The sequence below is a fragment of the Coturnix japonica genome, chromosome 9, assembly GCF_001577835.2.
Source record: "Coturnix japonica isolate 7356 chromosome 9, Coturnix japonica 2.1, whole genome shotgun sequence".
Classification (NCBI taxonomy): domain Eukaryota; kingdom Metazoa; phylum Chordata; class Aves; order Galliformes; family Phasianidae; genus Coturnix; species Coturnix japonica.
Window position 1 is genome coordinate 3,953,657 of NC_029524.1, and position 21,159 is coordinate 3,974,815.

At 57.7% G+C, this 21,159-nt stretch overlaps 1 protein-coding gene across 2 annotated transcripts; it reads right to left on the reverse strand.

The window, feature by feature from the left end:
* Positions 1 to 121: 121 nt before the first annotated feature.
* On the reverse strand, positions 122 to 19,686 carry DGKG (diacylglycerol kinase gamma). 2 transcript variants are annotated; one of them, XM_015871286.2, is made up of 26 exons: positions 19,541 to 19,686; positions 16,054 to 16,304; positions 13,545 to 13,621; positions 12,555 to 12,711; positions 12,388 to 12,450; positions 11,842 to 12,081; positions 11,264 to 11,434; positions 10,742 to 10,791; positions 10,587 to 10,661; positions 10,391 to 10,510; positions 9,742 to 9,859; positions 9,563 to 9,651; positions 9,343 to 9,459; positions 9,165 to 9,263; positions 8,941 to 9,054; positions 8,793 to 8,866; positions 8,605 to 8,679; positions 8,428 to 8,513; positions 8,201 to 8,290; positions 7,857 to 8,017; positions 7,074 to 7,138; positions 6,709 to 6,799; positions 4,132 to 4,333; positions 2,888 to 3,008; positions 2,743 to 2,803; positions 122 to 2,622 (listed from the first exon to the last, which is right to left on the reverse strand). In XM_015871286.2, exons 2-26 carry the CDS (start codon positions 16,118 to 16,120, stop codon positions 2,524 to 2,526), a joined length of 2,682 nt encoding a protein of 893 aa, XP_015726772.1. In that variant the 5' UTR covers positions 16,121 to 16,304; positions 19,541 to 19,686; the 3' UTR covers positions 122 to 2,523. The 2 variants fall into 2 exon arrangements, with proteins under 2 accessions (XP_015726772.1, XP_015726774.1); XM_015871288.2 differs by lacking the exon at positions 11,842 to 12,081 and having other exon boundaries at positions 19,541 to 19,685.
* Positions 19,687 to 21,159: the final 1,473 nt, after the last annotated feature.

The window sequence follows — 21,159 nt, forward strand, 5'->3', positions numbered from 1 at the left end:
TGTTGTGCCTCCCACCAAACACGGCTCCATCTTGCTGCAGCTGAAAACACAGTCACCTGTGTGCCAACAGAGGGGCACATCCCGTTGTGTCCCCAAAACAGCTGAGAAATGGGGACCCCTGTGCTCAGGACCAGCTGAGTGTTTCATCACCACCTTTATTTGACGCAAGCCCACAGCAGGCCGGGTGTACACGGCAACACACGCTACGCTACAGACGCCACGCTATTTCCATGCAGGCAACCACGGCTACGGACATGGCGGGAGGATGGGAATGGAGCCTTCCCTGGGGAGGCTGGGAGCTCCATCCTATGGCCTTTGGGGGTATAAATGGGGGTTGGTGTGGGAGGCACTGGCTGAGCCAGGAGGCTGTCATAGGCCCTATGAGCCCTCCAGGCTGGAGCCTGGTGGCTGCCAGCTGCATTGCCTTTGGTGTGATCCATGTTGAATCCCACAGAGGAGGCAGCAGCCCTGGCAGCCTGAACCACCTGTGCCCCCCCTGCTCTGCCATCACCATTGCTAAAGGCAAGCGGAACGGCCCCGGCACTGATCTTTGCCCAAAGCATGAGCCCACCAAACCGTGACTGGGTGCAAGGATCAGTCTGCGGAGAAAAATGCTGCTGCTTGCATACGGACACCTTCTGACTGTGGTCACAGCACAAAACAACAGCTTGAGACCAAGTGGAGAGTGAAAGAAAGCCAGACTTGTCTCTATGAACGTCCCTGCCCTCGTGTCTTGTCATCCTGCGCCCCAAGCAGAGCAGGGCAGACCTTGAGGTTGTTGTTTTGTTTCATTTTAATCCTCCCCAGGTGCCAGCATTGAGATCTGCAGATAACATCAAGGAGGGGACTGGAGAAACTGGAGGCTGCCGTTTCAGGAGAACTTCAGGGTTTATTTTGGCATCCATCCCATAAGCTTTCACCTGGCTACTCATTAATGGCTGCCTCAGGCGAGGAGCAGAGGAGGGTGGATTTATGTGCTGCAGGGAGTGCGCAGGTCGCTGCACTTGAATGGTGCTGCCTTCAGTGTCTGTGCCTGGGGGGGTGACAAACACTTTTCAGTGCGCTGTTAACTCTGAAACCTAATGACGGCAGCAGCTCTGCACTTAGGGGAATGATGCTCTCGACAGCACAGAGCATCCCCAGGGGACTGCTGCAGGGGTGAAGAGTGAGCAAGATTCCGCAAGTCAGGGGGAGGAGGCTGATTTTGGAGCCGTGGTCTTCTGTGGCCACTAGAGGGTGGGGGGCAGTGGGTGGTGGCAGAAGAAATCAGCAAACCTCACTGGGGCTCAATGCTGGCAGCTCATTCAGCTCATGGTATGTCATGCATTTCTCTGTTTGCTGGGGGAGGAACTGGGCTTCAAAGCCACATCCTTGGCTTTGGGATGGGTAAGGGAGAGACCTGGCTGCAACAAACCCAAGGGCTGGCTGCTCACATTGCTCCCTGCCACAACTCAACAGCATCTGAAGCAGAACAAGTCCTCACTGGGATATATGAAGAGGTGACGCTTCCAAGCCAGAGGAGCTTTTAGGTGATGGGAAATGCTGCATTGCTCTCCCAGCAGCTGCACAGAGCGAGGATGGAGTTGCTGGGGGCTGCAGCCCACACCAGACACACTGCCACAAAGATGGCCAGCCAAAATGAGGATGGCATTCGTGTCCAACCTCATCCCATGATGAGGGAAGTGACCCCTTGAAGTTTGTTCAATAAATACATAAATACAAATCCAGATGTGAGGTCCAAACACGGAGCTGGGCTGGCAGCTCTCCACTGGGATCCCTCTGGCTGTTCCCACTTCCCAATGATGCCTTCTGTCTGCCCGGAGCCCGGCCCCTTGTCCCATGTGGGCTGTGTCCCCACACAGCCTGCTTCACACCCTGTGCTTCAGAGCCAACAGCAAGCGTTGTGTTGGCATCTGCTCTGTAGCAAACCAGGAGAGCCAGCTGAAGGCATGGAAACCTGCTTGGAGAGCAGCAAGGGAAGCGAGGGTCGGGCAGCCGAGTTCTCAAGGCTGAGGAAATAAATAACTTCTCAGATGCACAGGTCTGGTGGACAAGAAAAGCCAGTGCAGCAAAACACCAAACGTCCTTCAGGAGGATTAAAAATAAATAAGTGAAGCTCGGCTTTTTCTCAGGAACGCGTTTGTTTGCAGCTCTGCTGGCAGGAAGGGGGTAGTTCTTTAAATAAAGGGAAAAGAAAAACAGTTCTAGCACGCCTGCACGCCAAGCTGCCTTTGCCCATCGCTCTGATCCTGGCTGGAGAAAATACTCGTGGTGGCTGGGAAGGAGATCCCAAGTGTTCCCGAGGTGGAGCATCCAGCTGGGCTGAGTGGGCTGGGCTGGGATCATTCACCATCTCAGCTCGGGTCCTGCCGCAGGACCTGCCCTGCACAGCCTGCAGCCACTTTCCAGCTCAGTGTTTCTGAAGCAGGGAGAAAGGTCAGGATGCGCAGAGATGATGGTTTGCAGCCCCAGGGATGCCCAGGATGTCTGGCTGCCTCTGGGCTGTGGCTCTTTGCACCCAGCTTAATCTCGAGTTCGGTTTCTCCTCTTCAGGAAAAAGAAGCTGCTCTTCTGGGGAGGGCCCAGCAGCATTGGCACTTGGCTTTTATGTGTGATTTTGACCTAAAAATAAACAAATGCAGCTCAGCAAGCGGCTCCCAGCCGTGAGTCATACTCTGGCCAGGCATCAAGCACCCCTGCCTCAGTGGCTCCCACTCCATCCTCGTCCCCCCAGGGGCTTACAGTGCAGGATGGCTGCATCCAGGGCTCCCCATCCACCTGCATGGGCAGCAGCTTGGAAGTCCTGCAAGAGGAAATAGGGGATCACGCAGCCGCCCACTTTCGCTGCCCATCAGGGCATGCCCTGTGTAGGGATGGGCACAGATACCTGATGGTGACGGCTGAACACTGAGCCAGCCTCTTCCCAGCGCTCTTCAGCCCCGTGTAGATCTGCCCCATCTCCATTGCGCCCTCCAGCCCCACCACCTCCAGCAGGTGGTCACTGAGGTCTGCAAAAAACAGAGCTGAGTCAGTGCCAAGGTCCTACATCCCCACGTCTCGAGGGTCTCCTGTGCATTCCTTTTTGCTGATGGAGTGGGGGTACTCAGGGTCTTTGCCAACCTGGGTATGCTCCTGTTTTCAAAATGACTTAATATTGAGCCGGGTGTCTAAAGCCCCCCAGAGCCGAGCAGAGCTGCCCACAGGTGGGCACAGCCAGCCATCCACACACAGCAGCAAAACTCCACAGCCAGCCCCTGTGGTGCAAAGCTCTCGCTTTGTCCCTGCTTTTGGCAGGATGCCTTCGCTCCAGGAAATCAGTCGAGCTTGAACTCTCCAGCCTGAACCTGTCTGGGTTTCATTCATGCGCAGCCTGAGTGCTCTCATATGTAAAAAAACAGCTCCCCCCCTCCTTGTACGATCCATCCCTGTCCAGTGGGTTCAAGGTTCCCTCTTTGGCCCAGGCAGGCAGGGAACAAGGTGAAGGAGCTGCAGCAGTGATGCAGGCTGCCTGGGGACCCTGCACCTTCTACCATCCTGATGCATCCTGACCAGCTTGGTGTAGCTGCTCCCACAGAACTACAAGAGCAAAAATCCCCCTGGTTCCAAACAGCACCAGACCCCCACACAGAGCCCCTTCCAGCCCTTGGATGGGGTGTGAGCATCAGGGGAAATGACAGCAAAGAGACTCACTGGAACAGCTTCCCACCACAGACTCTGGAAAAAGCGGGTGCTTGGCACATCTCAGCAGCTGCCAGGAGCAGCACATCACTTCCCAGTCGATTTCTCCCTGCTGAGTAACTCCTACAGCCTGCTCTCCCGAGGGCAAGCTGGGCTGCCTGCACAATCCCTCGCCCCTGTCTCTGCCTCTGCCCGTGCCTGTGCTGGCGGAGATGAGTCAGGCACCAGGGGCACTTGTGGGTGCAGTGCTGGGCAGAGGTGCCGGGGGCACAGCACACTGGAGGAGAGGTGCTGGGGTTTTTCCCTGCAGCCTGCACACACCGCTGCCTTCCCACAACAAGGCAGCCATGCTGACGGCACTGCAGCAGGAGAAGCTTAAAAAAGCCACCGGTGCCAGCACTGCGGTTCTGCTGCCAGCCCCTCCCACGCACCGTCCGTCCCACCACCGCTCACCCTGTGCACAGAACTTGAGCTCCTTGGCATCAGTCACCACCGCTGAGTGAGGCTTCTCCGGTGCTTTCTTGCTCAGGCGGTTGTAGCCACGCTGCTTCTTGGTCTCACCCCAGAGGTTGGAACCACCGTACATGCTGGGGATGTTGAGAACGGCGATGCCCTCCAAGGAAGCATTGCTCAGGTCCAGAAGGGTTCCATCACACTGCAGGGCACACGGACATACATCAGGACCCAGCAGCCTGCCCCAGCAGGACCCTTTGTGCCATGCAGCCCCATGGGCTCCTGCAGAGCCAGCCTTCTTCATCCCCTTGCTTAAGCTGACCTCAGCAAATTGAAGTCTGGCTACACAAAGGCTGATGAAAAAGGGCTTGCCTTAAAGTGCTTGTTGGAAACCAGGAATAAATCATGGGATCACAGACTCACTACGGTTGGAAAAGACCCCTCAGATCCCCAGGTCCAACCCTGGCCCACCTCACCCTGCCCACTGCCCACATCCCTCAGTGCCACATCTCAATGGCTCTGAACACCTCCAGGGATACCAACCCCCCACCCCCAGTGCCTTAAGGGCTGTAGAGAAAAAGATGGCAGTTTTGGGGAGAGAGTAACAGGGCAGTGCCCAGGATGGGTGTTCTGGATTCATTGGCACACAGCAGGACTGATGGCTTTGAAAATCCCATGGAAGGCCCAAGAGCTGCTATCAGTGTCTGTCCAACAGGACACAGAGATGGAATTACATCCCTTAACATCAGCTCTCACTCCCAGGGCACCCAGGACGTGGCACTGACCTCATCTGTGGGTGCTGCCACGCAATTCCACCAGAAAAGACTGAGCCTTGGGTTTGAAGGAACAAGGGCTCCTCTGTCTGGATCCCTCTGAAGTCAGGACTGCTGTGGGCAGCATCCGTCTCTTGCTTTCAACTCCATTTTCTCTAGAGCATCTGTATTTCCCTTTGAGCATCTGCATTTCTCCCCAGGCATCTGTTCCCTACCTGCCAGCCTACACTTCAGCAAACACCAGCACATTTTTCTTCTTGCATTTTGGGGATGTGAAGGAATTTCTGTCTCTTTGCCAAGAGGAAATGTGAGTTGGCTGATAGAACCCCGCTGCTGCCCACACTCTAGTTGTTTTGCTGGAGCCGGAGTGGAGATGGCTTGAGCTTATTTGTAATGCACTCCTTGATATGGGGCATGGGCTGGATGGGAACAAGTGGGTTTCTCTGTAGGCTCAGAGCTCTGCCCCCTCTCCTCTCTCAAAGACGGTTCGGCCCTGCCTTGAAAGCAGAAGGCTTCTAGTCCACAGGCAAAGAGCCGCCTCACCGAGGCTGAGCTTCAAGCCCTTATATCTCAGTGCATTTAATAACGTGATGATTGCTGTGAACAATGCAAACCCTACTGCTGCGAGCAGCGGGTGCACAGCAAGGTGCCTGCAGCTCCAGGCTACACTGTGGCCAGTGCACCAGTCATAGCCCTCAGTGGGGTGGGATGGGATGGGATGGGATGGGATGGGATGGAATGGGATGGGATGGGATGGGATGGGATGGGATGGGATGGGATGGGATNATGGGATGGGATGGGATGGGATGGGATGGGATGGGATGGGATGGGATGGGATGGGATGGGATGGGATGGGATGGGGTGGGATGGGATGGGATGGGATGGGACCTCAGTGTCACCACGCACTGAGGGATGCCTGGAGCAGGAGCAGCCCCCTCGTCCCACAGCCCTGCAGCTCTGCAGCCCCGCTCCGTGTGCCAGCCTGCCACAAAGGGTTCTTTGAATGGGGGCAGCTGGCGACGTGCTGGCAGCGGCGCTGGGAGGAGAAATTTGCAGCTGGGGGAAAAGCAAATTCATTTCCAGGAGCTGAGCTGGAACGAGTGCCAATTTCCAAAACAAAACTGCCATTTCTCTGCAAGGATGACAGTTGCCTCGGAGCCGGAGGGCTGCTACTTTTAAAATGCCGTCTCCTTAACGCTTTCCTGCCGGCTCGGGGGGCCGAGCTTTAGGATGCGCAGAGAACCCCGGCATGTAAATGGGCTCCAACACCACAGTGCCCCCAGCGTTGGGGCTGCATGGCACGATGCACGCCAACAACTTGGGTTTTTCTTTCTGTAGCCCTACAGAATAAGTTGTAAAAGGGGCATTTATCCCGAGATAAGGCGAGCCGGAAGTTTGCAGAAAAGCACGGCACAAACCCCACCAATGCAAACTGCAAAATGACAGAGCTCTTAGCAACCGCTGGCACGCAGCGGTCCCTCCTCCCTGCTCTAATTAAAGGCTGTTTCCATGTAATCCAAAGACGGCTGCGAGCAGACACTGAGTTTACAGAGCGAATATTCCAGGCACACTCTCAAATACAGCTGGAAGGGGAAAAAATACAGGGCTATTCTTCTGCCTGCAGCTGGCCGGCCATGCGGCGAGCCCCGCGCTGGAGGTGTGGGCTGAGGGATGTGGGCAGTGGACACGGTGGGGTGGAGGTGGACTTGGGAATCTTAGTGGTCTTTCCCAACCTTGATTCTATGATTCTGAGACCCTGATGAAGCCTTCCCCAAATCCCCACCTTCACTTCTGGGAAACCCACCTCCACCTCGACGTAGTCGTGGAGCTTCTTACAGGTGGCTGCAAACGTTTCCGACGTGCCGAACTCAAAGTACCACAGCTTGTTCTTCATCCTGGGGCACAGGGAGCGGTGTTAGCATCCTGTGTGAGCAGCAGCTCCCCTGGGTCACCCCACAAGGTTCCCTTTGGGGACATGAGGGTCCCCAGCTTCCCCCATGGAGGCATGCCAAGGGATGGATGCTGGCCACACTGCACCAGGAGCACTGGGAGAGGAGTGAGATGTGCAGGGAAAGGAGCAGGCAGGAGCATGCAGTAGCATGGTGACAGTGGCTCTAGGGGACACTGAATGGCTCTGCAGCTGTGATACAACAGCTGGACAGCCCTTACCTGCTGTTGAATTTCTCAGGGTGCTTTTCTCGCATGATGTGGAAGCGATGGGCAATGGAGGCGTCCTGCAAGGAGAAGTGATGCAGGTCAGAACGGGAAACAGAATCCCCCCCACTGTGTGTGTACTGGGACGCAGCGACTCAGCCCTTCACCCTCACTGCTGGCCCCATAGCGTGGGTCTCCCACACAGCTTCCCTCAGATCTTGACCCACACCTGGGACCCCAAACCTCCCTGAACTCTGTCAGAGCTCCTTTGGCTCTTGCAGCACCCTCAGCTTGGAAGAGAGGCACTTTGTGAATATTTTTGCATCCAAGCGCTGCTATTTCAGACGACAATAAAAACAGAAAGACAATGCCAAGAGGGAGGCTGGGAACACAAGCAAGGAAGAGCAGGGAGGGGGAGTTGCTGGGTGCGGGACCAAAGCTCAGATGGAGAGTTTCACCATATTCTGAGAAAGTCTTTTAATTGTCTCTGTGGAATGACACAAGCCAGCCGTCCCTGCTCCTATGAATTACCCTGAGGATCATCCCCCACAGAGGGCTCAAATGAGTATAGGAGGAGAGGAGACAGGATCAGGGAGCATGGGAGCCATCCCCAGCTGCACCACTCACTGACTTCCTAGCAGCTGAGAAACGTTTATTTCCTGAGGCAGAGGGATCACCCCTGATCTGTAGTTCTGGAGCAACAGCTGCACAGGGATGCTCTGATGGGTTCTGCTGCTCCTTGCTCAGCTTGGCCACATCTCTCCCCATTCCTTGGTGCTGAGGGGCCCCACTACTCACCACCCCAATGGAGAAGTAGTTGTTGATGATGCTGTATGGGACAGGGTCCCCGTTGGTCTCCTTGTCACTAGGAATCACATCTATCTGCCAGCGGTCCAGCATCACCTCCGTGCTGTGCTCGATGTCTTTCAGCACCTTCATCAGGCTGCCACCCTCATAGCCTGCACATCAGAGGAGGATGAAGGACCATGCCAGCAGGACAAGGTGCAGCTGGGAACTGCTCACATGGCACATCACTCGCTCTTGCCCCAGCTATGTGCCTCCCAGCCCCAGGACATCACCCCACAGACAAATATGGTCCCCATGGGCTGCATCCCAGCAGGGTGACTCTCCCCTGACCTCACCTCCTCCCCAGCGCAGGCACCGGGCCAAGTCATTGCCTGTTCCCAGGGGCAGGACCGCCACTGGTGGGTGCTTCAGCAAGTTTGCCTTATCTGCAACACAAGGGGTGTGAAGGTTTGGGGCTGTGATGGATGGATTGCACCCTGGTTAGACTTGCTTCATGCTCCTCTTGATGTCCTTCATCTGCCCAGTGGTTTTGTGGTACTCGGGGGTTACAGAGCCTGCTCACCTATGCAGTCCAGGATCCAGCCCACAGTGCCATCTCCTCCGCAGGCCAGGACACGGAAATCTGGAGTGTCCCGGAAAAAGCTCAGCCTGGACAGGGCAGAGAGAGGAAAATGGTTTGTGTAGGAGATGGATGGATTCCAGGATGGGTGGTGGGGGCTGGTGAGCAGCATCTCCATACCCAGGAGCAGGCCCACCACGGTCCAGGTTGTACACCTGCCGTGGGTTGAGAAGGTAGTGAAACTTTCGTAGGACCCTATAGGAGAAGGAAAGAAGAGAGAGATGCCACAGGAGATGCTGGGGCATCCTGACCAGCTGGTGGCGGTGGGGCCACAGAGGGAAGCTGCCACCAGGCAGGGGCACACCTACCGCTCTCCTTGCCTCCCTCCACTCTTGGGGTTCACAAACACCAGCAGGGGATGTGTGCCAGGCCGGGGGCTGATCTGCAAGGCAGAAAGGGTGAAGGCTGAAATACCCAGCACAGCACAGCCTGCCGCAGCCTGGAGAGGGATCCTACCTGCAGCCCTTGCCCATCCACTGTGGTGGAGTTGAACTTGAAGCTCTGCCCATCCTCGGGGCTGGTGCCAGCTGGGGACTCGCTGTCAGACCTGCGGCAGTGGGATTGCCGCTCCTGCGGGACACAGCGAGGACGGGTGGGGGGGCTGCTGGGATGGGGCAGCAACCAGGGGGTGTGGGGAAAGGGTAAGGAGCAAGGGACGTGGGGACAGGGTGGCCACGCACCAGAACCACTGGGCAGATATAGGAAGGCAGCAGGATGTGGTCCCGCAGAGGGCCCCCGTCGCACTCTGGCTTCACGTGGGAGGCACATTTGTTGTGGAGCTGAAGGGGGGGGATGTCAGTGGGGTGACATCAAGGTGCCAACCCTCTCTGCCCCCCCCCCCCGACCATTCCCACTCACGGTGACTTGGCACCAGACGCAGTGCAGGCCGGTGATGCCCTGGTAGCACTTGATGCTCTTGTGGCATCGGTCACACTTGACAGGGGAGTTGCCCTCAATCCAGGTGTGCTGCATCACCTGCAAGAGGAGAAAGGATGCTGTTCCCACAGACCTCTGGCAGCTGTTCTGTCTCTGTGGCCTCCTCCGGGATTTCAGAGGCTGTGCTGTCCCTCCTACTCACGCTGGTGTTCCTCTTGGACTTCACGTAGGTGCTGATGCAGGAGGCAATATCTTTGGACACGCACCTCTCGTGCACGGTGTATTTGCAGACTAGTGGGAGGGAAGGAGGAGGTGAGTGACCTGCTGCCCTGCAGCCCTGCAGCACCCAGCAGGTTGGGGTGCCCTGGGGACAAGACTCACAGGAGCAGCAGAGGCCCTGCTTGCGGACGCCCAGCAGCATGGTGCGGCAGAAGTTGCAGTAGGCGGGTTTCTTGAAGTGCTTCAGCCTCCAGGCATGCTGCCCATCGTCCTTCACATTCTGCAGGGCACCCAAGAGGAGCAGGAGGGTCATTCCCTGCTGCCTTTCCCTGTGTTGTCCCTCATGCATCCTTGCCACCAAGCACAAATAAAGCCAGCTCCAGACTGAGCCCAGAAGAGCACGGCTCTTGAATCTGGATCCGGGCACCAGAACTCTCAAAGAGCCACTTAAATTCCTGCCTGACAATCTGCCCACCCTCCCCTGCTTGGAAAGCAAACACCAGAATGGGCACTGGGGACAAATTTTTCCTTCAAATTATCATCCGACGTGGAAGGGGACTTGGATAAGGATTTGGATGCAGCTTGGAGATGCGAAACTCAGTAGGATGAAAAAATGAGACGTGGAAATAAAGGGGGGTGGAAACCACCCCCGCTCATCATTTGGGTTGAACACGCACAGCACTGGAGTGCACTGCAATGCTGCAGAACAAACGCAGCCCGCGTGGGCTGCCGAGGGGAGGCTGCCCTCCCGTGGCTCCTGCAGCCTTGCTGCTGCTGCGGCCTCGCTCTGTGCCCATCTCTCTCATCTCACCGTCTCCATTCCCAGCAGCACCAGCAAGGGGATGGTGGTCATGCCGCCCCGGATCCACTCTTCCAGCGTCACGTTCCCGTCGTGGTCATAGTCGATCTCCTCCATCATTGCCTTCAGGATCTGAGGGCAGGAAGGGATGTTGTGGCACGGTGCAGCTTGCAGCCCCCAGGCTCTTGAGCCCTCGTTGGGCACTCACAGGCTTCAGCTCAGTGGAGTCCCACTCCAGGTACTCAGCCACGTGCACCATCTGGTTTATGATACGATCCAGCTCCTGCACACAGAGGAGTGGCTGAAGTCAGTGCCCGTGCCCTGCAGCCCAAACTGCCCCTGTTTTCTCCTCCTCGAGCTTACCGAGCTGTCCAGGATGCCATTCCCATCAGTGTCATACAGGCGAAACATAACTGAAGGGAGAAGAAAAGCCACTGCAGGTTGGACTTGGTGTCCCCAAAAGCCACCCTGGTGCCCTGTCACCCCCCCACACACTCACACCACACACTCTGCTGGGGAAGGGCTTGTATCTTCAACAAAAGAGAGAGAGACATACTGATCCCAGGCCACACACACCCCCATGGGGCTGCTGCAGGCCCTGTGATGTGCTTACGTTTCCCTTTGGGTCCTGGTGGGAAGGGATGTGGCCCCACCTGGGACAAACTTTGAGCCCAGTTAAACTCCCACTTCCCCAAACAGCTGCTGCAAAGCACCTGAGCCATCTAACCCAGGGAATACAGCCCAGAGGAGACAAACAGGGATGGAGAAACAGGGCATTGCCACGGATGTGGGCTCCTGCAGCTCCATAAGTTTGGAGCCAGCCCAACTTTGGTCATCCCAGTTCACTCAGTAACCAGCAGCCTGCATCATAAGGATGCCACTCACATTCCAGCTTGTCCTCTGCCCGTCCTCTCTCCAGCAGGGACAGGTAGCAGACGATGTCCTTCAGATAGACCACCTGAGTCAGGGGGGCCGGCGGGTGCTGGGGGGCAGCTTTCAGGGCACCGTGGCTTTTCCGCAGACTGAAGGGAAGTCTCTTCTCCAAACTCCTGGAGCCTGTGGGGAGGGAGGGGACACACACCGGGCTGTGCATCGGGAGGGGGTTCTGCTGGATGCTTCACAGGACTCGGGTGATGTAAAGGATGTGGAGCAGGGCTGGGTGATGCCACCTGTGCCCGGGGCAGGGGACAGCCCATGCAATGTACCCACAGCAGATGGCCACTCGTTCCTCGGGCAGCGGGGAGGCACTTCATTAATCCCCCTCTCCATAGGAGCTGCTGCCAGGTAATTAAGACATTGAGTGGCAGCAGCTCAGTGGGATGGGACCGATGGCTTCAGTTTGCAAAGCAAAGGTGTTGAGGCACAGGGAGGCTGCCTGGCCAGAGAGGTCACTGCTGCTGCCCTGGGGACAGCATCAGGGAACCCCTGTCACCTGTCTCCTGCACAGCCCCAGCCAAGCTCACCTGGTGACTGGGGGCTGAGCAGGGACCCCGAGGAGATCTTTGAGGACCCTGAGGAGTTGTGAGCAGAGGGGGTGCCAGTAGTGGACTTCTGGGAGGACGACCGGGACCAGCTGGGGGAGGCAGCAGCTATGGAGGCTGGGCTCAGCGCTGCCGGCTGCGGCTCGGCCACTGTGTTGGGGCAGCCCTTGGGCTCAGCTGTGTGCCGTCCCAGGGTGCTGAGCAGTGTTTTCCCGTTGATCCCTGCAAAGCAGACATGGCTGCCTCCCCCACCGGCCTCCAGCAGCCCCCCCTCCCATCACTATCCACTGCATCCTCTTCACTAGCCCAACAGCAGGACCATATCCTGACCCGTCAGTCCCACACTGTGCTCAGCCCCCACGCCCTAGGGATGAGTGTTGGGGTCTGGATGAAGAGGACACCATCCTCTGTGCACTTTTCCTATTGCTTTTGCAGTTTAACGTGCTCTCAGCAGATGTCTCTTCATGCTGCAGACCCAGCAATGGGGGAGGACGCAGTGCTGGCCCCACCGACAGCCCCATGCAGTACCTGTGACAGGAGCGCAGGCCACCTCAGTCTGGATGGAGATGCCGGCATCAAGCGACTTGGGCTCTGAAACACGGGTTTGGCACCATGAAGCTCTGTCCTCCCTGGGGCAGGGAGAGCTGACGGGACAGAGCCAGGCTGCGGTGCCCAGCAGGGCTAAGTGGGCTCACCGAGCTGCGAGATGCTGGGGCTCTGGCGCTGGGCCTCGGGGGCTGCCTGGCAGCTCTTCCGCTTGAAGGACATGAAGAGGTGCTGGCAGAGCTCCTCGGGCACCTCCGTCTCCAGGTAGGTCTTCATGAAGAGGCGGAAGCCCTCATAATCGATGGGCTGTGGGAGCACAGGGAGCTGTGGGTTGAGGCTGCAAATGGGGCAGGGTCTGCTCTGCACAATGGTGCCTGCACCCCTGCCTTTGCAGCACTGTGTCCTGCACAGCAATGGGCTGGCGGGTACCAGGACTGGGATATGCTGGGGGAGGAGAAAGGCTCCCAAAGGGCAGAGGAGGGGTGAGATGATTGCAGCTCCAGCCACACTCCCCCGTGCCAACACAATTGCCTCCTGCAAGGGGAAATCTCCTTTTGTGTGGGGTCCCACAGTGAGCATGAATAGCGAGGTGGTTCTGCTGCCTCTCGTTGCTGCTTTCAGCCCACTGATTTTCTCTTTTCACCTCATTTCTAGTGATTATGGCCCTCCTGAAAGGCTCTGTCGTGCTGGCACAACAATAATTCTCTCTAAAAGCACCACTTGGAACAAACAACCCCAGCCTACCCCAGGTGAGTGTGACAAGGTTTAGGGCCTGCCCATGTCCCCAGGTTGGCAACAACAAAATAAATTGCTTTGGGGGAAGTGCAAGGGGGAAGTGAGAGTAAACCACTTCTCTGCTCCTGCCTGATAAGAAAGTGCCCCAGAATGCTCTCAGTGAGGGATGGGATCAGATGGGACAGAATGGGATGAAATGAGATGGGTTGGCAAGAGGGATGGGATGGGATGAGATGGGATGGGAGGGGGGTAGAACGGGTGGTGTGGTATGGATTGGGATAGTATGGGAGAGGTGGGATGGGGTAGGATGGAGACGACTAGGGAGCTGGTGTATCCCAGTAGCATCTGCTGTGCTGGTGTGGATGAGCAGGCAGTGGGGAAGACTGGATGGGAAAGGGCTGTACCTGTTCAGGGTTGTACCTCGAGAGGACACCATCCCCATGGAACTCCTGCAGGACATCCTTGAGCTTCTTGGTGGAGTCTGGAGAGATGAAAGCATTGCACTGAGCAGGGTGCCAGCAAGCTCCCTTTGACAGCTGCAGGTGGCAACAAGCTTCCTCGCTGATGAACAACCAGGTCCCTGCATGCCCTGGGAAGGGCCATTTGTGCCCCACTTTTGGGGGGACATTTAAGTGGCTCTTGGGCACATGATACCTGTTTATTGCTGCTAATTTATCTCTCCATGCAGGATGGAACCACCTCCTGCTCTTCCACTGGGGGTGCTGGGCCACAAGCGCTATGGGACAGACACATGCTGTGGGGCCAGTGCAGCTGGTGATTGGGGCAAGAAGGACCTCGGGGAGCTCCTGGCCCCCATAAGGTGCAGGATATGGAATCAGCCCAATTTCTGTGGGACAACCCCAACCTTGCAGCACGGCTCCTGTCCAATGTCAGGCTTCTCACTCCATCCCTGTGCATCTTCTGGAGCCAACACCTGGGCTGGCCTTCAGTAGCACCCAAGTGTTTTGAAGGAGGCTGTGGGAAATGCTGCATTTGGATTCCATACCCCTGCCTCGGGGAGGGGAAGGATGGCTCATCTGTCACACCCCTGCACTTCAGGTGGCAGCTGTATTTCTTTTGCTAGGAAATAGCCCTTCTGCCTGCTCACAAGCTGCGCTGTCATTCAAAACGTTTCCATTCTGACGATTAGCCCCTTGTGCATCACATGAGGATGGCAGAGCGCTGTCTGGAGACTGGGAAGGATATGCACAGTTGCACAAAACACCAGCTCCTTCCCAGCTCCCTGCTGCAGCCGCCCCCCGCCTCCCGAGCAAGCCTCGCTTGCCAAACTTTGATTAACACAGCGAAGATGCTGTGCACAAACTCAGCATTACAGATGGTGTTTTATAGTCTGTGATTAAATAACGCATAGTCCGTTCTCTGGAAGGGAAGGATGGGGTGCCGGCAGCAACAACGGACCCCTGCCTGCAGCCCATCCCACCTGCAGCACTGTGCCCAGGGGAGCTGTGTTCAGCACTGCAGGAAGGGCTGTTGTGAAGAGAAACCTGGGCAGGTTCCAGAGGTGAGCCCTGGGAAACTCATAAAGCCAGTGCAAGGTCCTGCACCTGGTCGGGGCAACCCCAAGCACAGACGTCGGCTGGGTGGTGAGAGGGTGGAGAGCAGAGTTGCAGGGAAGGAATTGGGTGCTGGTGGGTGAAAAACTGAATATGAACCAGAGGTGTGTGTTTGCAGCCCAGAAAGCCAACTGCATTCCAGGCTACATCAAAAGTAGCATGGCCAGCAGGTCAGGGAGGGCAGTGTCCCCCTCTGCTCCACTGTCTGAGCCCCAACCTGCAGTGCTGCATTCAGCACTGGGGCTGCCAGCACAAGGACATGGACCAGTTGGAGTGGGTCCAGAGAAAGCCATGAGGATCCTCAGAGGGTGGGAGCACCTCTGCTATGGAGTCAGGCTGAGAGCTGCAGGTGTTCATCCTGGACATGGGAAGGGGATACCTCACAGCAGCCTTCCAGTGCCTGATAGGGCTACAGAAGAAAAGCTGGAGAGGAACCCAAGTGGTGAGTGCAGTGTTGGGGAAAAGGGAAATGGCTTTAAATTAAAAGATACTTAGATGAGGCATTAGGAGGAAATTCTATATCCAGAGGGTGGTGAGGCCCCAGCACTGCTGCCCAGAGAAGTGTGAGTGCCCTGTACATGGAGGTGCTCAGGGCCAGGCTGGATGGGGCCCTGGGCAGCCTGAGCTGGTGGGGGCAGCCAACCCACGGCAGGGGTTGGGACTGGATGGGATTCCAGCCCAAAACCATTCTGTGATTCTATGATTCTATAAAAGTTATCCGAGGCTCGTGATTCTGTCTCTGCAAAAGCAAAATTCCATCTCTGCAAAAGCAAAATTCCTTCTCTGCAAAAGCAAAATCATCGCAGAGGGTTGGCAGCCAGAGCTGAGCTGTAGCGCAGCTCCGTGTGTTTGGGAAGAGCCCGCCCGCTTTCCCCGCTGGCATTTCACTTTGCCGACAAATGTGGGTGCCTGCAGAGGGATGGAGCTGTGCTCATGTCTGTGCTGCTGCCCCCCTGCATGGGGGCTTTCTGGGGATGGGGCTGAAGTACTCTGAGTGACACTGGGCTGGTCCCTGGGGCCCCAGCCCCGCTGCAGGGATGTGATGGACCACGGGGAGCACAGCAGCTCTGCTCTCGTTTGTCAGTAGCATCAGTGGATGCATCTGATGTTCTGGTGGCCAGGAGCTGCAGCCTGGGCATCCCTGCAGGTGACTCACCCTGCTGAGCCTCCTTGTCCCCAGCACCATCCAAACTGACCCAAAGCTCAGAGGACAAATCCTCCATGTTTAAACTACAGGCAGGGAGATGTGAGCCAGTCCCTATGGCTGTGAAGCTGCAAAGGGGCAGGACGGAGGAGAGCTGGGCTCTGGGATCTGGGCCATGCAAGGAGCACTACTCACAGTCGGTGTACTGCTGGAGCTGGGCGAATTCAGCAGGGCTGAGTGTGATCCAGCCCCCGTCACTCATCTTGGGGCCGCTGCGGGGCCACCGGCCACCAGTCTAGGATCTGTCTGGGCTCATCGCCATGCTGGGTCACATCGGCACTGTGAGGGGCCCGGGGCTTCTGGTCCCACGTGCAGCATCGCTCCGGCAGTGAGGCTGAGAGCTTCAGGGCAGCCACGGCCGGAGCACCTGGCCAGCACCCTCCTCCCTGAAGTGGGAAAGAAAGAGAGGATGGCACCAGTGGCACCGAGGCTCCTTCCCAGATGGGCCGATGGCCTTGGCTGAGGTCACCGGGGCTCCTGAGCTTGGAAATAGGGGGTGAGGCTGCTTTCCCAGCAGCAGGTCCCCCCTGCTGCAGTCCTGCTGGGACTCATGGAGCTCCCCAGCCCTTTGGGACCCAAGGGGTTCACTGAGCCACTGCTCACCCTGAGGCTCAGCACCTGGGGCTCATCCTGCTGGAGGAACTGCCACAGATGGGGGGATTCCCTGGGCAACCTCAGTGAAACACATCCCACTGCTCCTAGCCAGAGCTTCTCCATCAGCATTTTGCAAGGGAATTCGACGCGATACAGGCAGAAAGAATGAGGCTATTAATTACAGAAGACGCAGCTCACGATGCCTGCAGGGCAGAGGATGTGAACGAATGGAAACTCACAGATTGCAGCTCCATCTACGGAGCCAGCCCTGACCTTTCGCTGGCTCCCACAGCTGATAATCTTTTCTAATGAAAACCTATGTTCTAAACCAGGCGATGGGAAACCTGCAAGAAGAAAAGTGCTGGGGAAGGCTGTGCCCCAGAGGAAATGTCAGAGGGCTTCAAGCAAAGTGGCAGTCTCCAGCCGATCAATTTGCAGGCTTCAAAATGTATTAGCTTCTTCACTTAACTGAATCGGTGGCTGAGGTCCAGGGGAAATGTCAGCTTCCTGAGGACACGCAGCCGGCCCTCGAGACTCTTGTTCTTCAAGAAGCAGACGGGAGCAATTAGATCTCGATTTTAGGGCCAGCTCCTGGCTTGGTGCTGGCTGCCAGGTGGAGAGCAACTGGATAACACAGAACCAGGGCCAGCAGGGAGCGGCGTTCCAGCACCAGAGTGAGCATAACCTGCACGTCTGGAGAGACAGTGCTGAGAGAGAGGGGGGTGCCCAGCCCTGGCAGCTGGGAGGCTTAGGGCAAACCCTCGGAGCTGGACCTGTGGAGGACAGGGAACGATCGCTGCCAAATGTTGGCCATTCAGGGCCAAATGCCCTTTGTGTGTGCTCATTGGCATCCCTCTGTATCAATGAACAGGAGAGGTGTCAAGACACCGGTGCTTTGGGATGCTCGAATTGTGCTGAGGGACGATCCAATGGTGTAAACAAAGCATTTGGTGCTTTGGCATGGGATGCTCGTATGGTGCTTGGGGTGCTCAGGTGATACAAACGAGACACCAGTCACTGGGGGAAAGAAGAGAACCATCTCCTACAACAAGAAGGGTCCAAGACGGAGGCAGAGGGAGGGGGTGTTCCCATCTCCTCTGCATAGATACATGCATCCCAAGCAAACCCTGCAGCAGCAATTATCAGAGTGCTGGGGGTGGTGCAGTGGAGGCACAAGTGGGAACGCTGTGTCCAAACTCCTGCAGGATGCAGTGTTTGTCTCTGGGTACTTCAGAGGCTGAGAATTCAGTCCATCAGAAACCCCCCATGAGCGTTTTCAGTTTCCAGGCAAACGAGCTGCTTAGTTGGACCAGAAACTGGTTTTTTATCTTAAATCTATACAGGGAGAGGCTAGGAGTGTGGAGCCAGTTCAGCTTGCAGAAGGAAAGGCACAGGGGGGCTGGCTGTGGTTCCCAGCTCCCTCTATCTGTCCCCATACTCAGAAATAGCAGGGTAGGACGTGGCCCTGACAGAGGCGCTCCTAGAGGCTTTCCCCCCATCAATCTGTGGAACAACAAATGCCACTTCTGGCATGTCAGCGTCAGGTCTTAAGGAGGGAAGGAAAAAGCCTCCTCGGGAATCCAGCTGCTGCTCATTTGGATGGCCTCTGAATTGTCAGCGGCAAATTACACGATATTAAATCAAACTTGCCTCTTCCTAAAAATAGCTCTCCTCCCAGCAGAGCAAAGAACAAGGAGAGGGTTTTCCAGCAATCCCAGCACCTCGCCTGCCCTCTGAGTGCTCTGTGGTGCCCAACAGGAGGTGGAGGATGTGTCCTACCAGCCCCAGAGCAGGACCCGCAGCCTGAGTGCCCACACCTTCCCTAAGGGTCTGCCTGCCCCTGCAGGGCGCTGCCAAGAGGCCCCACTGGCACTGAATGGGGTGGAAATCTCTCCTGTCCCACTGCAGCAAACCCCAACCGAGACAACCTCAAAGTGCTTTCTGCAGGCACCAGAGCTCCCTTTGGGTCCCAGCACATGGCAGCACTGAGGGGATGTGCACGGCTGCTCTGATCCAAAGCCCCTTGCACCCGTGGGCAGGGACAGAGAGCAGCACTTTGTCAAGAGATGCTTCCCCCTCGCTGAGCGCTGCATTCAGAGGGGCAGACACCTACTGTCTCTCTCATTGCCATCACTTTTTGCCCCAGATATTCTCTCAGAGCAGCCTGGATTTCTGCTCGGACACCACCGCAGAGCCCGTCTGGTGGATGAGCCCCATCCCGAGGCAGCAGCATCCTGCACGCATGAAGCCACGAGAGTGGGACAACCCCAGGAGCCCCGCAGCAGCCAGTCCCCATGGTCAGCTGCACCTTGCATGGGACAGCGCTGCTTCCCTGCAGGTTGAAGTTGCCCATCTCCCCTTCCATCCCCGCTAACAAGTTCCAGGCAGCCTCCATCCGGCTCTCCGCACCTCCTGCCTCGCTCAGTGGCAGCCCCAGCGCCATTCTCCCGTCGGAAGGGCTGCCCGGGAGCGGCAGCGTGGCTCTCCCAGCAGCGGGACGCGCAGGTTGGTACCGGGCTGAGACCCGATGCACGTTCAGACAGCAGTGAGGGCAGCGCGGCACGCAGCCTCCGCGGGCATTAGCAGGCTGCGCTCAGGGCTCGCTGGCAGCCATGTTCTCAATCTCGGGGGAAAACGAGCCGCTGCCCCGTCCCCACCACCTCCCCGTGCCCCTTTCCCCCGGGTCGGAGCCCCTGCCCCGGCGCCCGCGGTTCCTGTCGCCAGCGATGCCCAAAGCAGCGCGGCTCCTCCCAGCCCGCCCCGCGCTGCCGAAGCTCACCAAACCCAACCTCGAGCCCCGGGACAGAGTCGGGGCCGGACGGGGGGGGGTTGGCACGGTCCGCTCGGACAAACCCCCCCGGCACGACCGGAGCCCCGCAGCGGGGCCGGGGGCAGCGTCGCAAAGTTGGTGCCGGCCGCTCCCGAGGACTCGGGCTTTTCCCACGCTCGCTCTCCATCCCTACCCAAAGCTTTCCTTTCGGCTCCCGCCGACCCCCCCCCCACAGCCCGCACCCCTCGGGTCCCTTACGGGGAGGTGAGGCGGCGGCGAGCGCTCGGGGCCATCCGCAGGACCGGCGGCGGAGGAGGAGGCGGAATCTCCGGAGCTCCCGAGCGCGGACCCGGTGCTGCCGCCTGACAGCTCCGCGGCCCCTTCGGAAGGTGGAGCCTGGCCGCGGGCGCGGGGCCGGCACCGGAGGGAGGCGGGTACCGGGAGGAGCCCCCCCCGCCTCGCCCCCGCCCCGGGCACCGGGCAGCGCCCCGCCGAGCCGCCCCCGCCGCCGGCAGCGGGAGGGTGCGGAGCCGCGGGCCGGGTGTGCGCGGTGCCCGACACCCCGCGGCTCCGGGGTGCTGCTTCCTACGGAGCGGAACAAGCAAACAAACAAACAGAAAAGGCCCAAAAGAGATAAAAAGCATTTTTATTTTCTTTCCATGACGCGGCCGCCTGCCTGCTCGGGGGTGACACTATTTCAGGCATGCTTCTTATTTATGTTTCTCTCTATTGATACTAATTAAAGACGCCATACGTGCACGTAGCTCTCCGACTCGGAAAAAGCAGAAGGGGACTGACAGCCGGGGCTGAACTTTCTTGAGAGAAACGGGCAGAGAGGGGCAGAACGGACGGCATCGCTGCGCCCTGCGTGCGACCTCTGCGATGCTCCAGCTGTGTGCCTGGGGACCTCCAGCCCCTCTTTCTCCCTAAAGTTACCTAAATCCACGCAGTGGGCGAAGCCCTTTGCAGAGCGATGCCCGTGGGATGCGCGGTCCCTTTCCGTTCAATATCCTTCAGCAGAGCCCAGGGCTCTCCAGGACAAAGGAGCTCTCGAGTTGTTGCCTGGGGCTGGGAACGGCTCTGCCTGGAGCCCTGGGAGGTTTGCAGAGCAGAACCCAGCGGGCCAGCTGCTGCACCACGCTGCCTTCACTGTGCTGCTGAGGCTTTGCCTGGGCTGCTGGTGAGACGCCGAGCACACGCAGATGGAGGAGTTCCATTCTTTCCCTGCATCCAAGCAGATATTCCTTCCAAGGTTTAATTAGTAAATTAAAACGGTAGAAAGATGAAATTATTGTTATTCAGGAGCCCCGCTGGTGATCTCTCTCCTCTCACCGCTGCCTTCCTCAAGGGCTGGGGCAGCGGCTTCTCCCCAGATTCCCTTCATGGAAAAGAACCTCAGGGTGGCAAATGTGGGCAGATGAGACAACGGACGCCTGCCAGCTCCTGTCCTGCCATGCCTGAGAGAAACAACAGCCCCATTCACCGTGTGCCCCCCATATGGGCACCCCTGCACTGGCACAGCGGGTCATGCAGAGCCTCTCCCTCCGGATTGACGCAATTGATCAGAGCTGCAGCCCCATCTTCTAGCCCCGTCCAAAAAAGCCATCACATTTTGCTTGGCAAAAATTCTCCTTCTTAAACCTGAGTCACCAACAATTCCCTGCTCTGACGCCTGACAATTTGTTTTTTTGCTGCCGCTCCCCCCTGCAGGGCCCAGCTGCCCACGGGGCTGGGATCCCAGCCCAGAAAGTGATGGCAAAGCCCCACAGAGCTGGAAGGTGCCTGTTTTGAGGTTGTCGGTGCCCCAGTGCTCTCCAAGGGGCAGCCCAGCTACAGAACAGGGCCAGGCTCTCTGGAAAGCTCGATGCGTGCCAAGG

Bases quoted from the DNA above. Each gene is read 5' to 3' on its own strand.
- DGKG (XM_015871286.2), bottom strand. From the start codon at position 16,120: ATGAGTGACGGGGGCTGGATCACACTCAGCCCTGCTGAATTCGCCCAG. The intron at 9,055-9,164 runs GTGCGTGGCCAC...TGTGTCCCGCAG, and splicing joins ATATCTGCCCAGTGGTTCTG to GAGCGGCAATCCCACTGCCG. The intron at 2,804-2,887 runs GTATCTGTGCCC...TTCCTCTTGCAG, and splicing joins TGTTCAGCCGTCACCATCAG to GACTTCCAAGCTGCTGCCCA.